At 41.6% G+C, this 18,171-nt stretch overlaps 1 protein-coding gene across 1 annotated transcript; it reads left to right on the top strand.

The window, feature by feature from the left end:
• Window positions 1-619: 619 nt before the first annotated feature.
• On the top strand, window positions 620-15,856 carry tram2 (translocation associated membrane protein 2). Its single transcript, XM_079572803.1, has 11 exons — window positions 620-854; window positions 4,394-4,457; window positions 5,420-5,529; window positions 8,007-8,123; window positions 9,015-9,073; window positions 9,226-9,310; window positions 10,783-10,853; window positions 12,291-12,395; window positions 12,770-12,913; window positions 13,926-14,083; window positions 15,684-15,856. Exons 1-11 carry the CDS (start codon window positions 735-737, stop codon window positions 15,758-15,760), a joined length of 1,110 nt encoding a protein of 369 aa, XP_079428929.1. The 5' UTR covers window positions 620-734; the 3' UTR covers window positions 15,761-15,856.
• Window positions 15,857-18,171: the final 2,315 nt, after the last annotated feature.

Here is an 18,171-nt window from a genome sequence, read left to right as displayed (position 1 = left end):
GGTCCTGGTTTATCTTGGTTTAATCCTGGTTCTCATTTAGGCCTGTTTTCCCCTCATTTTTGCCTCTATTTTGTCTTGCTTTAGCTGCTTTAATTAAGGCATGCTTTCTACTTTAAACCTGATTCAGACTAGAATTCATTCTAGTTTGCTCTGATTTAGTCCTGGTTTTGCTCCTTATTTTTGCCCTGATTTGGTCCTGGTTTATCTTGGTTTAGTTCAGGTTAGGTTCTGTGTTAGTCCTGATTTAAGTGGAATTATTAGGCTATATCAGGCCTAATAATTCCACTTATTAGGCGTGATATAGCCTGGGTTTAGTCCTTGTTTTGTTCTGATTTAGGCCTATTTTCCCCTTATTTTTGCCCCTGGTTTTGTCCCTAATTCTTGCCCTGATTTAGTCCTGATTTGGTCCTGGTTTATCTTGGCTTAGTCCTAGTTTTGTTCTAATTTAGGCCTGTTTTTTCCCTATTTTTTGCCTCTATTTAGTCCTGAATTTGTCCTGATTTTGTCTTGATTTCGTCCTGATTTTGTCCTTCTTTCGCCCTGTTTTAATCCTGTTTCACTCTTTACTCCTTTCCTGCTGAAGGTATTTCTGACACTCGCCCTTTAAGACTCCGCGCATGCGCACGACGCTCCCAAAGTTACCTCCTGAACTTCTTCGTACTTTGTGAAAATCTCACTTTTTTTTTTCTTCCCTCCACAAAAACCAAGGGGAACTTTTGAGTCCCGTTTTCAACATGGCTTTCCGCCGCAGGAACAAGAGCTACCCTTTCTTCAGCCAGGAGTTCCTCATCCAGAACCACGCAGACATCGTCCTAACTTTGGTGATCTTCATTTTGATCGCACTGATGTTTGAGGTGAGAGGATCGCGCTTTTCTTCCCTCTGCTCAGCTGATTTAAGCCACTGACGGACTGCATAGGATTCAGCGCAAAAACCCCGAGGATATTCGGGCAAATAAAGAGGTTTTGATTGTGCAAAGTCTTCAAGCCACATCTGTATCCAGATTTTGTCATGCCAGTGTGATGCTTTCGACTTATCCAGCGATTTTAAAGACGCTTTTTTGCGGTAAAATGATGCAGAAGTGGTGCAAAGTTGTTTGATATGCGTGAGTGGAAGTTATTTTGTTAGCGAGTCTTCAGTTTTGCTATTTTTATTCAGTCAAAATAAGTTTCCTGACCGCGCTCATTGTTTGCTTTACCTTTCAAGTAAAGTTGGAGGAAATATGTGGCTTCAACTTCCAACTCATTCCTAAATACATCAACTTTATTTCCCCTGAATAACATTCACCAGAAAAAGTCCTAATGCTAAAATATTTGTCAGCTAGCTTCTTCACGTTCAAAACTGGAAACCCTGGCTTTCAAAGTAAAGCGTCGCTGCGTGGTTTTAGTGACAGTGCTTTTATTGTGACGCGCTCAAGCGGAAGCGCTGCAGTGGGTTTCCGGCCGCTTGACAGGAGTCGCGTAACTGCCACGTCTCAATCTGTGAAGCACCACCGCAGCCTCCGAACCTCGCACCTGGAGGCGATGCTTTTTGAAATCACGGGGTTTTAGAGGATTCGTGCTGTAGGATGATTGAAATAGAACTCACGACCCCTTCACGCGCTTTTACCCACGTGTCACACAGCACTGGTCAGGTCTGGATGTGAGCCCTCCTGGATCATTCCACCAACTCGAGCTTTTTTTGGGGGGAAAAAAGTTTATGTACTTCTGGAGTGAAAAAATAAAAGTAGCCTATTGAAAGCAAACCCGAAACATATATAGTGAGAGGAAAATGTATGTGAACGTTTTGGAATTTCTCACATTTCTGCCTAAATTGGTCATAAAATGTGGTTTGGTCTTAATTAAAATCACAGGAATGAGTAAACAGTGCCTGCTGAAATACAACCCAAATATTTACATTGTGTCATGTTTGTATTGCCCATAGCACTTACTTATTCTACACTGTCCTGTGAATGTCTCAGGTTTTTCTGCAAAATCCCTTAATAAACTTGTGAATAAATTCTTCTATTGATGATATCATGTTGTCCAGGCCCTGAGGCAACAAAACAGCCCCACACCATGATTCTCCTGCTCCAGACTTCACGCTGTTCCACTTCTCCTCCACACATGACGTTGTGTGTTCCTCCCAAACTATTCAACTTTGGTTTCTTCAGTCCACAGAATATTTAGCCAGTAGTGCTGCGGAGCATCCAAGTGCTCTTTCTCAAACTTGAGTGTGTGTGCAGAAATGATTTTTTTAGACAGCAGTGGCTTCCTCCGTGGCATTCTCCCATGAACCCCATTCTTGTTCAATGTTTTACAAATTGCAAATGTGTCAACAGCTGTTGGCATGTACCAGTGACTTCTGTAAGTCTTTAGCTGACCCTCTAGGGTTCTTTTCTACCTCATTAAGTATTCTGTGCTGTGCCCTTATAGTCATTGTTACATGACGGACACTCCTTGTGAAGCAACAGTGCTGAACTGTCTCCATTTATAGAAAATAAATTATAACCATGGATTTTGAACATCCAGACTTACAGATGGTTTTGTAACCTTTTCCAGCTTTATACAAATCAACAATTATTGATTGTAGGTCTTCAGAGAGTCTGTAACATCTGCACAGAGCCAGTGGCCGTTTGACCTTTGCCCTGCACCACCTGAAGCTCCAATGTGCCACTGAAGGAAAAAGCACCTCAGATCTGTGGCTCATAGAAAACATCTCAAGTGGATCTTCTTGTGCTGTCAGTAACATTGGAAACCATGAAGAACACCAAGGTCCCATTTTTGCTCATCGGAGAATAAAACTTTCATCCACCTTCCAATGTCCCAATGTCTTCCCAATGGACAGTTCTGTGGCGTTCAAGGACTGTCCCTGTTTTGGGCCTCTGTGTGACCTGTTGCGCTGTGTACAGTTGTGGTTTTACAGGTTTCTATCAGGAACCATGCTTTTGAGCACACAGCTGTACAAGTGACTCATGCAAAATACGCAGGGGATTTCTTCATTAGCTCTTTTTGCTAAGGCCATAGCTCCTTTTGCTTAGGCCATAGCTCCTTTTGCTAAGGCCATAGCTCCTTTTGCTAAGGCCATAGCTCCTTTTGCTAAGGCCATAGCTCCTTTTGCTTAGGCCATAGCTCCTTTTGCTTAGGCCATAGCTCCTTTTGCTAAGGCCATAGCTCCTTTTGCTAAGGCCATAGCTCCTTTTGCTAAGGCCATAGCTCCTTTTGCTAAGGCCATAGCTCCTTTGCTAAGGCCATAGCTCCTTTGCTAAGGCCATAGCTCCTTTGCTAAGGCCAGAGCTCCTTTGCTAAGACCAAAGCTCCTTTGCTAAGGCCATAGCTCCTTTTGCTAAGGCCATAGCTCCTTTGCTAAGGCCATAGCTCCTTTGCTAAGGCCATAGCTCCTTTTGCTAGGGCCATTGCTCCTTTGCTAGGGCCATAGCGCCTTTGCTAAGGCCATAGCGCCTTTGCTACGGACATAGCGCCTTTGCTAGGGCCATAGCGCCTTTGCTAGGGCCATAACGCCTTTGCTAAGGCCATAGCTCCTTTTGCTAAGGCCATAGCTCCTTTTGCTAAGGCCATAGCTCCTTTTGCTAAGGATATAGCTCCTTTTGCTAAGGCCATAGCTCCTTTTGCTAAGGCCATAGCTCCTTTTGCTAAGGCCATAGCTTCTTTTGCTAAGGCCATAGCGCCTTTGCTAGGGCCATAGCGCCTTTGCTAGGGCCATAGCGTCTTTGCTAGGGCCATAGCGCCTTTGCTAGGGCCATAGCGCCTTTGCTAGGGCCATAGCGTCTTTGCTAAGGTCATAGCTCCTTTTGCTAAGGTCATAGCTCCTTTTGCTAAGGTCATAGCTCCTTTTGCTAAGGCCATAGCTCCTTTGCTACGGCCATAGCTCCTTTGCTAGGTCCATAGCGGCTTTTGCTAGTGCCATAGCGCCTTTTGCTAAGGCCATAGCGCCTTTTGCTAAGGCCATAGCGCCTTTTTCTAAGGCCATAGCGCCTTTTGCTAAGGCCATAGTGCCTTTTGCTAAGGCCATAGTGCCTTTTGCTAAGGCCATAGCGCCTTTGCTCTGCCCGATCCCATCAGACCGGGCAGAGCAAAAGTATCCAAGTACCAACCAGGAAAGGCCTGGTCGGTTCTTAGATGGTAGACCGTTTGGGAACACCAGGAAGCCTGGGTGAATGTAGTGAGTGGTTGGTGGTCAGAGAGGCTCATGGCGCAGACTGGTTGCCTCACTTCCGTCAGTCTACCCCAGGACAGCTGTGGCTACAATAGTAGCCATAAACGGTGTATGGCATGATTGAATAATACAATGTAAAGTGTCTTTGAGTGTCCAGAAAGCGCTATATAAAACCAGTGCATTATTTATGATTTATTATAAGTTGTTTCGAAACAATGACATGTTTCCTTTCCATTCCAGGCTACAGCCAAGACGGCCATATTGTTCATCCAGCCTCAGTACAATGTGACCACGTTATCACCAGGTACTGCAGATTTATTATCAAATGTGTTTTATTAACATGTTCCCTCATGAATAACCACCTGCTGATGTCATGAGGTGTGTTTTTAAAGTCTAAGCAGCTTCACTGGATTCCTTTTGATCATCTCAGCTGGCAGCTATTGTTTATGGCCCTATTTAAACTTTAGGCTGGCTCATTCCCTTAGTGCCATTAGTAGATGACTCCTGGAGTTTTGTATGCTCAGAAATGAAGGTGAGTCACTGCAAGTGAATGGGGAAAAAATTAGTTTATAGATATAACTATAAAGCTTCTCCTGTAGAGTGACAAAAATATGTGGGGGAAAATGTAGTTTGCTCTTCTATTTAATGTTTTATTATGGGTTTAAGTCCTCTGCCCCACATTGCTTACGTTTGACAATAAAGTCTGAATATTGGATTGATACAGGTTCACATTTATAGATGTATAATACACATTTTCTTAAGTATTAGACTGGGTCATTTGGAGTCTGTAGGTGCTACTTTAGTTGTAAGAAAAATGCAGGTGCTACTTTAGTTGTAAGAAAAATGCTACTTGCAACCTGTTTTAATATCCCATATAATTCTAAGGAGAGATGTGCAATATTCAAACTGCTCATTGTGAAGATTAGGCACTTGCTTCATATCACATTGAAAGTTCATTTAGAAAGCAAACTGTCCATAAACTTGGGAACAAAACAAGGTTTGTCTGCAGTGTTCAGGGGCACATTGTGTTTTTAAACTTTTAACCATGATACAACCAAGGTACCTCACTACTACGATTTCCAGAAGATCTTCACGAAACAAATGGCAACCTGGAAATGTCCTCGCATTTCCAAAGCTCTTAAACATCACCAGAGCTGTTCTGCTCAAGCTGTGTTTATTATGATGCCATTGATTTGTTAGCATGCTAAATATAAAAGTTTGTGTTCTCTCCAACATGGTTTGTGACGTGTAAATGCTTTATTCCAGAGGGGGAGGTGACTGTGTATCATTATGGCTGGAAGGATGGGGCCACGGTGCTCTTCTACCTGTGCATCGTCATCATCCTCCACGCTGTGGTGCAGGAGTATCTGCTGGATGTGAGTACACTACACCAGGGAACAGAGTCGTCATTTATTTATATCATTACTTTCTATGTACTAGGGATAGGCCGAAATCTAAGTCTGTCTCCTCCTCTTCCTAGTGAAATTAACTTTTAAGATTCAAATTGTTTTTAATTACTATTTGACAATCGCAATCAGGAAATTTAATCAGAATATACCTGTCAAAAGAGACACATTTATTAGCCTTGTTCTAATATTAAACTGTTGCACTTGCATGATTTTATCTTATCGATTCCCATTCTTATTACTTTGTTAAACAATACAATATAATGTTTCCACACAAAGGAAACATAATTGCAGAATATGATTTATTATTGCAAATTATGTCAAAATCTCGTCTCGTTCTTGTAGACTCAACCCCCTGTCTCGTCTCGTGGGATTTGTATGTCGCCCCCCCCCCACTATGTACTTAACTCATGGTAGTCAATAGGGCTGGGACGACACACTTTTCTTACAATACATGTCAATTGTAATGAACTGAAGTACTTTACAGTGAGCTAGTTGAATAAGAAAGCACAAGTTGAGTTTCCAAAGGTTATATTAAATATAAACTTGGCTGGATTCGATACCGATACTTGAACAATACCTATACTAAAATATTTGTTATCTAGAACCAAAAAACAGAACAGATCTGCAAATTTACAATGTTGGGTTTATCTCCAATGTCAAAATGGGGAATAATTTGAGAAAAAATATAGGGAAATTGGGATGAATTGTGGTTAAAAAATAAGGGGGAAAAATGCGTTAAAAAATGGGATTGGGGAAAAAATGGTGGGAAATAGGAAAAATATTAGCAAAAAAAAGTAGTGAAAACAAGAAAAAAATGGACAAAAATATAAAAATGGGCAAGCATTGAGAAAAAAAAACATGTATTTAAGCTTAAACTATTAAACTATTAAAGGTGAAGTTTGGAGTAAATATTTCCTAAACATGACTTATCTATGTGTCGAGCATGTTTACCTTATATCTGCAATCGAATATTGGTCTTACTGATATCAACTGTAGTGCTGATTTATTCACGATAAAAAAAAGAAGAAATTTTTTGTTTGTTTGTTGAGACGATGATCCAATCAGAATGAAAGCAGAGTGAGCCCCACACTTAGGGTTGCCAGATCCTATGGCTAAAAATACTACAATCCCATTAATGACTCTTTTTTTTCTTCTTTTTTTTCAAAAAATATTATTTTCCCAATTTCCTCCCATTTTTTTTTTTTTACATTTCTTGACATTGGAGATGAACCTGATATTGTAAAAACAAGTGTCGTTAAATTCCTGGTATCTCACGGTACTCTGCTCATTCGCTAATTCTGAGACGGTTGGAGCAGAAAATCCCTCTGTCTGCTGTACAGTGTTATTACCGGTGGCGTTTCTGGTTCAGCGATTGAGGTAAAGCTTAAGGAAGCAGCACATTTCCAGTAATGATTTTTCCTCGTCGCGTTTCCTCATTCTGAAGTGCGCTACCACATGCTCTGAAAACCCATTTTACTCATTTAACTGACAACTGTAGAGTCATGGCCTGGGGATTTCTCTGTTCTGACATATTAGTTTGCGAGAAGGTCAGACGGAGGCAAAGTAACTGGAGAAGTTTGTGTTTTAAATGTGAAATGAGGAAATGAGCAGCTTCCTTTTTCATATTTAGCTCTGTGATTCTTTAACTTTAAAGCTCCTGTCAGCTCCTCCATTTTGCCGGATCGGAATGGTTGCATCATAACCATTTTGAACTACTTTCTTTATTAAACATAGATTAAAACAATAATAATGGCTTCCACTTGTATTACACCAGGGACTTGCAGTTTCCTTTTTTCTCTATAGTTAAGTGTCTGAGAACAGGAGGAGTGAGGGACTTGATACATTCAGACCTGCTGCTATTGTTCATAAATGGGCCATGTTTTTAGTTTAGTACAATGATAACAGGAGTGTGGTGAAAACATTCCTCTGACAGAGGCTACAACCTGCTCCTTCTCCCTCATTTATCCTGTCATGACTTTTATTGGTAATTTAAGCCCCCTCAGTCATCCAATACGAGAAAAAACACAAATAAACCAAGCATACTTACGGGTCTTATCTGAATCAGATTCACAATACTTTTTATTGTCATAGTTGGTGAGCAGGTTCACTAACCAGGAATTTATTCCGGTTCAATCGTGCAGCATGAAACGTATAACTTACATAAATAATCAACTATGAAAACTTAAAAACTATAAGGGCACGCTAGATTAAAATAAGTAGATTAAAATAAAATATGACAAAGACAATAACAATTTTGCAGAGAACAGCAGCATGAGTATTTACAGAGGTGCAGGTGTAGCAGCAGACTTGAGTGTGGACATACCGCATAGTGCCGTCACTCACTGATGATAAATCAGCTATATTTTCTAGTCATAAGGTTGTGTTACTCGGTGTAAATCCCCAGAATGCTTCTCATGATGTTCTGTCGTTTTTTTCCCCCCCAGAAAGTGAACCGGCGCCTCCACCTGTCCAAAAGTAAAAACACCAAGTTTAATGAGTCTGGTCAGCTGTGTGTGTTCCACCTGGTGTCCAGTGTCTGGAGCCTCTACATCCTCCTCACGGTCAGACTCTTTGTTATGTACAATCCTTTATGGAGCTCAGGAGAAGTCTACAATGTCTACGTTCAAACACTGGACTCACACTTTGGTAGCGATGCAACGATCCCCGTATAGTCGATGAGGTATCGGTTCAGCATTCCTTATCCAGTGTTATGCCAGTCAATGAATGTGGAAAAGCTCATGTCCATAGGAAACAACCAGGAACAGGAAGTATACAGCCGCTCACAACTTCAGGTCAGCGGAACCAGTGTAGCCACATCATGCAAAATCAAACTCCGCGAAATCAGTATGACGTTGCAACTTTTCCAAAAGCTCACAACTTTCCCGCAACTATTTCTGATCTCCGCAACTTCAGTTAAATCCATTTTACGTGTTTCATTTGCATGTAGGAAGTCCCAGTGCCTCCACGGGTTTAAAGTCATTCAGACTGAAGCTCCGCCTCCTCTCACTCGTCTCAGTCGGACTTTACAGCGTCGCGCCCTCTGTCGTTTCTCTGCTCCTTGATCATTATTTGGCGATATAGGCTTTTATCTGACAGATAATCGCTTCTTTCCTCCGTGAGGCGGTGCAGTTTGTGTGAGGGGCTGGAGCTCTGCTGCACAAACTTTAGGAGTCACAGTTCTATTGAACCAGAGCCGAAGCTCTTGTCGTTGTCGATCATATCATATTCTGAGCAAGCTCAGGTCAATTGAATTTCGTTTAGGTATTGGCAGATAACTCAAACTCAAGTATTGGTATCAGGTCTGAAAATGCTGGATCATGTCATTTCTAGACTTTCGGTAGAGCATGACGGCTACACTTCTGGATTTGTTCTAAGTTTATAAAAAAACATTTGGTATTCTGTGCATGATATTGAGTATTTTTTTCATGAAATTTAATTTCCGTGTCTTACAGGAGGGATATTTGTTCCATCCGAGTAGTCTTTGGGAAAACTATCCTCATGTACATTTAAGGTAAGTGTAAAAAGGACAAGGTTTTAAAAATGTTTTTAAAAACTGCAAAAAAAGGGTCATGGCTTGTCGATTATAGTTTCTCGGTTGGCCCTAAAGTTGAGATCCTTGATTGAAAGAATCTCACACTGACTTGATGGTTGTTGTTCTTGTAGGTTCCAGGTGAAGTTCTTCTACCTGACACAGTTGGCCTACTGGCTCCACGCGCTGCCAGAGCTGTACTTTCAGAAGGTCCGCAAGGTCAGTGAGGGGCCTGGGAACTGCAGCAGAGAGTTGCTTGATCAGATTAGAGTGTGTGTGTGACAGAGCGTGGATGTCTTAAAAGAACTGGATCGAGTACCCCCTTTGATACGTCACGGTGGCCCTTTGGCCCAGAAGATTTTTCCATAGACTGCAATGTAAAAAAATGCAGAGGAAGAGGTGGTGTCCGCTATAAACTCCACCCTCACAAGTTCTTTCTTGCTACTAGAGGGTGGTATCTCTCTGCCATGATGGCCAAAAAGAAGTGTGATCCTCACCCTTTGGTATTGATGCTTCTAAATCATAGACTGTACAAAAGAAATGGACTAATTTATGCTTCCATTACATTGGAGCATAGAGCCATCTGTTCCGAGCGTAATTACTGTCACTGCAGTTATGCTTCCACACATTCATATTGGGCATTATGTGTTATCGAAAGTTACCACCAGAGGGCGCTGGAAGTTTGTCAGAAAATACAAAACTAGAGGCACCACCCGTGTCATGGAAGGGGGCATGGATTCGCCGAGGGGGAAAACACAAATGGGAAACACACATTTTCACTCTTTTTAGCCATTTTCTGGATACAAACTTTTTTTATCACATACAAGTAAAATCAAGTCTAAATCGGGGGCATATGGATGTTTATTAACAGCAGATTGTTCAGTAGAACTGAAAAAAACATCAGGTGTAGCTAGCGCCAGCTAGCGTTAGCATTAGCGCAATGCTACCATGAAGCGTCATGTTAGTATTCTCTGTTATTTATGTATTTATGGGCTGTTGAACCACTTTGCTCCTCTCAATGTCTTTGTATCTTTATTTAGTAGAAAGCTATATTCAGAATTCATTGCCATTTTATACTCACGACTGCCACCTCAGGTCATACGTGTAACTGCACCTTCTATATTAAGCTCGTGCATGACGGCACTTTGGACCCAAACACCTTTCTGAGTGACAGTGCCGGATTTTAGAGGCAGTTGTGGTGAACAGGTCTGAGCTCATTCTACACATTAGGACATGGCTGGAACATGTAGGGGGAAGAAAATACTTCACTGAAATAAAATGATAATTATGCAACTGATGAAAAAATGCACTGCCTGGCCAAAAAATAAGATTGCACATTGCTATTTTGTGGGACCGTCTTTAGCTATGGTCACGGCGCATATTCACTGGGATGTTGGTGTCAAAGTGGAGGTTTATCCAAGCTCCTGTATTGATAATAGAGAGTTTCCGTGTCCTTGGATTACTTACCGTTAGAATTGGCCTCCTTCTCCTCTCATAAGATGGCATCCTCAAATTCCACTGCGGCGGTTAGAGTGTCCCCTCTAATGTATGTGTGTGTGTGTGTGCAGGGGATTCTGGGTATCTGCAGGTAGAGTGTCACCTTCCACTCAGCAGTGACCTGAGCCCCGGGGGTGTTGCCAGGTCTGTAATGCGTATCCTCCTGTTCACATAAAGGTGTGTGTGTTTTGCAGGAGGAGATCCCGCGGCAGCTGCAGTACATCGGCCTCTACCTACTGCACATCGCTGCTGCGTATATGTTAAAGTAAGACTCAGACTACTTGGCATTGGTATTTTATTCTTTTACACTGTAAAACTAATGACTACAAAAAAGCTATATCTTGTGTTGCCCGAGCTTACATATGGGAAAGTCATTCTTCCTGATTTTAATAGGCTCTATGTTTTTGGCTAACTTCTTGTTGGCCAGTGTTGGGTAACGACTACTTCCTGTCCACATTTTAATGGGAATTACAAATAAAATAAGATTAAAAAAACAGAATAAACCTCAAGCTAAGTGTGTTTCATGAAGATTAGTTCAAATTGTTTGTTTTACCCTTTGCTAGTGTAGGGCTGGACGATATGGATCTCCATATGATCTTCATTTTCAATTAGACTTTATTTTTTGATTCTAAAGATAAATACATTTAGCTGATTCATGAACATCGTGACAGATAAAGCTCAGATCAAAGTGTAGACAACGCTTTCCTCCACTATCATGTAACACACAAAGATCTTCCATCATCTCGTCCAAAGTCCAAAACTAGATTGGTCAATCTCAATAATCGCCATGGGACTGTATAATCAGCAGAAACACAAAGTAGGGATTGCTATTAAATCTAGCGTCAAATTAACCTTAGCCTTTAGCTACAAGGCTAAAACATGTACAGTTGTGAACACAGAAGTGTCCTCCTGTCATGGCCGTCGGACTGGGGGGTTAAAGATGGGCCCAGAATAGGATGAAAAAAGCGTTTTGTAATGGTCTAAATTTCTTAGTAATCAATGTAAATATTAAGCTCAGCCAGGCTGAAATACAGCGGATGTAAGACATATTTTGAACAATAATCTCAGGGCCCCGACCACCATGGTAGTTTGTGCCCAGGGCCCAGAGTTTGGTGCTACGCCCCTGCCTCCGGTGAAGTATATACAGTCTGTGTAAAGTGTTAACATGTAAACACTACAACAGCTGTGCGTGTTCTGAAAAAAGCTGTTTACAAAATCACAATCAATACTTTGTAAACCTGACGATTATAAACTCCCTTAACGATTATTGAGACTGACCAGACATTTCTTTAGTAGAAACGGCACCAAATTTTGGAGTTTGGACGAAACAATGGAAGGTTTGAGTTGAGATTTGTATCAGCTACATGTATTTATTTTATTATGACAAAATTAATCGATATGAGAAAATAATCTTTTGCTATATCGTCCAGCCCCACAGTGCTATACAACATTTCATGCACAGAAGCGATTTGATCCTCTGCTGACACAGAGAGACTTGGAGCACTTTAAAAAGGCTAAAAACAGTAGCTGGCAGGAAATTATCTTCAGTGTAGGGCTGCAGCTAACAATTATTCTTGTTCTCGATTAGTCAGCAATCATTTTTTTCAATTAGTTGACTGTACAAGCAATCATTTTTTGTTTTGACTTATGACATATTTTTAATTGTAAATGTATTTGTGAATAACCTTTGTGCTGTCTGCAGCTTGAGCCGTGTGGGCCTGGTGCTGCTCTTCCTTCAGTACCTGTCCGAGCTGGGCTTCCACATCGCCAGGCTCTTCTACTTCACTGACGAGAACCACCAAAAAATGTGAGGACGCGAACAAGTCCAGCTGGTGCTGATGGATGTGTAATCTGTGTGTGGACAGGATTAGATTGATGAATGAAAGGGAGACTAAAACAATACTTGTGGTACAAATTTAGACTTTATTCAAATTAGAGATGATTTTATTCACACATTAGTCTGATTTAACAATAATATCAGTACACTTGTATTGTGCTGTACAAGTTCCTCGAAGCATTTGAGGATGTGCTTTTCCTGTACTCGGCAGAAGTAAGTTAGTACTTATACTATTACCTTGACCCACGCTACCAGACCTTAAAAATAGTCAAAAGAGAAAGGTAAATGTTACCCTTCATGTTTTATCTTCCACGTGATGTCATTTTGATGTGTCTTTGGTGAAGGTTCGACTTGTGGGCGGTGAGCTTCGTGTTCACGCGGATGGCCACTCTCACCCTCATGTTCCTGGCCGTGGGCTTCGGCCTGGCCCGCTCCGAGAACCAGGGTCTGGACTGGGACTCGGGCAACTTCAACACAGTGCTCATACGGTCAGTGGGAATTGAAACCTTTTGAAAGATGACGGTGGCTTAAGGGCTGGCCGATATTCACAAAGAAAATTTAATGAATTTCAAAGTTTTGGGGGACTTTCTTGATAACAATGACATAAGATTAACTTTATTGTTGCTAAAAGTGATTAAATGATCACAGCATGAGGTCAGTGCTGCCCGGTGACGTTTGGACCTGGTTTATATCTTTACTGCAGTCACTTTGAGCCTGTGCTGCTGTTACTTTTTACTGAACTCATACTGCGCTCATTAAGTCAGGAGCTGTTCTGCTCAAGTCGACGCACATTAAAACTGCAACAGCACTTTATTTGACTGCTTTATCATACACATAATGATGTTACTCACATGATCTGCCTTTCAACGAGGCTCAAAGCCAGACCAAACCGACTGTTTGGCCCAAAAATACCAATCTCAGCAAAAAGCTAGATTTCAAATTGCAATAGTCGCCACAAACACAGAGGCGCTGGTATATTTGTTTGGACCGCCTTTACCTTTGATTACAGCACCATTCGCCCTGTCAAATAATCCAGTGTCGCTTTCATTTTACAACACCATCTTGTTTTGATTATGGGAGAGTGTGACCACTGTGCAAAGCCTTCTCCAGCACATCCCAAAGCTTCTCCATGGGGTTGAGATCCAGACTCTGTGGTGGCCGATCCATCTCATGCTCCCTGATCCAGTCTTTCACAACGTGAGCCCCATGAATCCTGGTGGTATTCATCATGTAATATGCCCGTGCCATCAGGGAAGAAGTAATCCACTGATGGAATAACCTGGTCCAGATAACTGCAGCAGCCCCAGATCAGAACAGTGCTCATCAATATGACGCTGTGGCTTTAGAAACGAATCCACGGAAAATTAACCCTAACCCTTAAATGTTATTTTAAAAAAAGGTGTAACACGATGTAATGTTTTTAGCACGAGTGCAAGTATACGTTTGCAGTAAAGTCCAGGTGAGGGGGCGAGAGGTTGACCCGGTGTGTCTGTGCTGCAGGATGACCGTGCTGCTGCTGGTGTGCCTGACTCAGTCCTGGCTGCTGTGGAAGTTCATCCGTTTCCAGCTGCGGCGGTGGAGGGAGTTCAGACACGAACAGGCTCTGCGTAAAAAGACGGCCGCCAAGCAGCCGCTCAGGCCGCTCAAACGAGACTCACGTGAGTACTGGACACGGGAGGGGCGGGGTGAGGGTTGTGTCCATTGTCACTGACCAAAGACTTCAAGCCCCATTGCTGCATGTAGTTTCACCTGTGCCACTACACTTCTATTCAGGATATTTCACCTAAATGTACACTTTAGTTTTTCATTAATTGTGCAAAAATGAAGGTCTTTTTGGTCTCATTTTTCAAGGGAGAAATATTTGCATTGTTCACCTATCTTTACTATCATTTCTTATTCAAGCCCTTCAGAGTAAAGTAGTACAGTTCGTTGACAAATAAAAGGTTCAATATTTGTTGGTGCATTAGGATATAATGTATCAGGGCTGAGTGATATTGAAGTAACTTGCATTATGGGATATGGCTGTGCAATATCGCAATATTATTGCAATATTTTACTAAACCATTTCAACAAGATATGTCCCATTCAAATTAAACAGAACTCATAAGTAACTAGTTTTTCAGCAAATTATGTCAAGCGAAAACTTCAAAAAACACTACTTCATGACTAAGACGTTCCAAACTTCCACACATTTAAGTTCAGTGCATTGTTTGTTTTTGGCTGAGTTTGCAACAAATGTGTGGATCTCAGTCTGATGAAGACTATAGTGATGTTGTGATATACAGTATTGTGGCTCCTTGTGATGCAGATATTGCATCACCTGATTTTGTGATTCGATATGTGTTGCGATATATTGTGCAGCCTAATCCCAATACATTATCACATCCCTCTGTGTCGAGATTTGCGTAATGTAGCGTGACAAAAGTGTAGCATCCCAGCCATGTTTAGCTCTATTCCAAGTCTGTGATATTTGTTTATTTGCAGTATTTTTGCAAACCGGCAGAAATATGCAAAAATGTGCTGGTACATTTACATCGCTTTGTCGCTCTAAAATAACATTGTCCTGAACAGACCCCCCCAAATTTTCACTTTTTTTATTTTTACTTTTTTTACAAATTCCCCCCCTTGATTTTTTAAACCACTTTTTAAAAACCTTTTTTTTTTTTTTTGAAAGGAACAGGCCACCATTTTTACACATTAAGATATGTTCTTACCTGAGCTTAGACGAGTTGATGTGTACCTGTCTGGTTTGTGTGCATGCATTTAGCCACTCCCAGCAAAGGTGTAGCTACAAACTGGGGTGAGTTAGAAGCTACCAAGCAGTTCCATGTTTTCTGTATTAAAATACATTTACGTGAGCCTTTACACGACCCGTCTAGTTACACAAAATGAAATATGTCGATTTTCTAAGCGGATAAAAAGGGGAACTATATTGTGAGGCGTAATAACACCTGGAGTACTTTGACGATATTAAAGCCAATTTTCCCAATTCTTTCACACATTTTTCCACATTTCTTCTGGATATTGTAAATTCCAAACGGCTATTTTGATTATCTTGTAGGCGACATATTGTCTTATAGACGACATATTGCCCCTTCTATAACCCAGCTCAAGAGCCTCATCATGTCTTTCACCTCTAAATATTACAATATTTCAAGCCAGTGGGAAAAATGTTTGCCGGCACACGATTCCAATGTGTTCTTTCCCCACAATCACAAACCCCTGACCTCACCCCCCCTTGTTGTGTCTGCTTTCCAGTGGGTCACCACGAAAACGGCGTCCTGAAGGCGGAGAACGGCGCTTCCCCTCGCACCAAAAAACTCAAGTCTCCCTGAAGACCCCCACCTTCCCCCTCCCACTCACTGACTGAACCTGCCCCCGGGACCGTCCGAGCCGCAGTTCTCCATCAGCCCACTGACGGAGGGTGGGGCGGGGGGTCCTGGACCGCACGTCGGGAAGCCTCCTCCAATGTGCTGCCGACGTCCCGGGACGCCTGCTGCTGCTGCTGCGCGCCTAGGCTCCGTGATGGACAAAGAGCTAAAGCGCCAGGACGTCTCATCTTATCAGTATTGTTGCAGAGGAGCGCCAGACGATGCAGAACAATCGTGAACTATTATTGTCGTCAATAAAGTGAAACACGCACCGCAAAATGAGGACTTTCTACTGGTTCTAATGACTTGAATTTCCCATGTTCATCTTCAGTCGTTATGAGTAGTTTATGGACGTCTGGTGCTATGTAAATTCTCCCTTCACTTTTCTCTTATACTTTTAAGAAAAGCCAACATTAAGGCGAGACGCTGCAGGGGAAAACACTGACTTTTCACGCAATGGTCGAGGTGGAGATTTTTAGTTTCTAGTTTCCTCCCTTAACATTTTAGTTTTCATGTATAAAAAAGACAAAGCTTACCAGAATGATGCTCATCTTACGTTTTGTCAAGATACTCCGGAAGCTTCGCAAAGCCGGCTTCCCCTCGCACATTCATTCAGAAATATTAACATATTTTATATCCACGTGTCCTGAAGGGTGTCAGCGAAAGAGACTGAAGACTTTCAGGCCGGTTGTCATTCCACTCAAACGACCTCACCACTTTCGTCGCGCCTACAGACACCAAACTTTCCAGTCTTAACAATATTTTTTAAGTTTTTTTTTAGTTGTTTTTTATATCTATTTCCTAGCCTGATTTATTGAGCCTTGAACACACTTCACACACTTTTTTTCCACTCATGATTGGCTTATTTAAAAACTAAGCAAGAGCCAAAATCTCCTCTGAGAAAATCTTATTAACTAATTTGCAAACTAAATAATACAATAAATTTAAACCTGGGTCTTTCCGTTATTTGAATTTTGTCTGAAAATATCGCCAAAAGCATTTTTAGATGAAAACATATAATTACAGGAAACATGCAGTATTTTTTCCTCATATTTATGTCACTAATCTACAGCAGAAGTTTCGAATTGATATCACTAAATAGATTTTTTCTCCCTGTTCACCTGCAGCGTCTCACCTAAAGTGTTTATGCTATGAAAACATAAACAACATGAACAAAGAGACCAGTGGTTTTAGCCAATGCAACAACAGAGTGAGGTCATTGAAACTGATAGTGTTGGTCTGGTCAAACAGGCTGCATGTGCTATAACTGTCCTATAAAGTAAAGTCCGGTCTCTTTTACCATTTCCTTTGTATTATCCTAATTGTACGGAATCAAATGCATTTTTCCACAGAAAAATATCAGTTTCCTTTGTTTTATTATGTATTTTTGTGCAGCAAAACGTCAATATTCAGTACTGGTCCAGCCCTCCTCGCTGTGGAGGAAGTCAAACTCTCCCCGCCAAATGTGCTAAATAAAATCACATTTGAAGCCTGAAAACGCAAGAATGGTGATCAAAAATCAGTACTCGGCGAGCTCTAATTTCAGCTGAGGTTCGTGGGAAAGAAACATTTAAAAATGGCCCATTGGTGCCCCCTGGAACTGGCAGCTTGTGTGGGGCCTATGGGTCCATGGCCAGAAGAAATGTCAATGTCAAAGATTAAACTGCAGGAACTTAAATAAGTAAAAACTAATATCATGGCACCGCCCAAAACCTTACAGGAAGTCGGCCATATTGGGCAGAATCCCACACCTTCAAATACCTCTGACGGTCAGGCACATGTAGACCAGTGCGACTGGTGTAGACTCTAAAATATGCAACATCTTGGATAGGAACCAATCTGCAGGGTCAAGGAGTGTGAAATATAGGCACCACACAGATTTCAGACACACACTAATAACCGGTTCCTTTAGTTTTGGAAAAAGGTACTGTGTGAATCCTGGTCCACAGAATCCAGTCTCTGTGCAGGAGTGGTGTTCAAACCCAGGGGTTCCAGTTTCCTGACCGAGTCCACTTAGTCCACCTTACTAGTGTGAGTGAGATTTGAACTCCGAACCTTGTGATGACGGACGACTGACTGAGCGATAGTCGCCTCAAACCATGAGCTTTTATACCAAAGTAAACTGAGCAAAAAGTGATGCTTCAACACTTTCCTGGTACAAAACTTTATTATTGCGACTTCTCAAACACAAGTGAAGCACCAACACAGTCAAACGAGTGCAATAGAGTCTCAAACCATCTGATATTTATGTTTGAATGATCAAACCAATCACTGAAACGCTCTGAGCCAATGAGTCGCTTTAACTGAACCGCGACTTGGTAATCCTTTTTTGCTAAAGTAGATGAATAATGAACATAAAATGAATGATGTTTGAT

This window comes from Gobius niger, assembly GCF_951799975.1.
Source record: "Gobius niger genome assembly, chromosome: 15".
In the NCBI taxonomy this organism is placed as follows: Eukaryota; Metazoa; Chordata; class Actinopteri; order Gobiiformes; family Gobiidae; genus Gobius; species Gobius niger.
The sequence above is the reverse complement of the archived record's forward strand: the minus strand, read 5'-3'. Positions and strand labels throughout refer to the sequence as shown.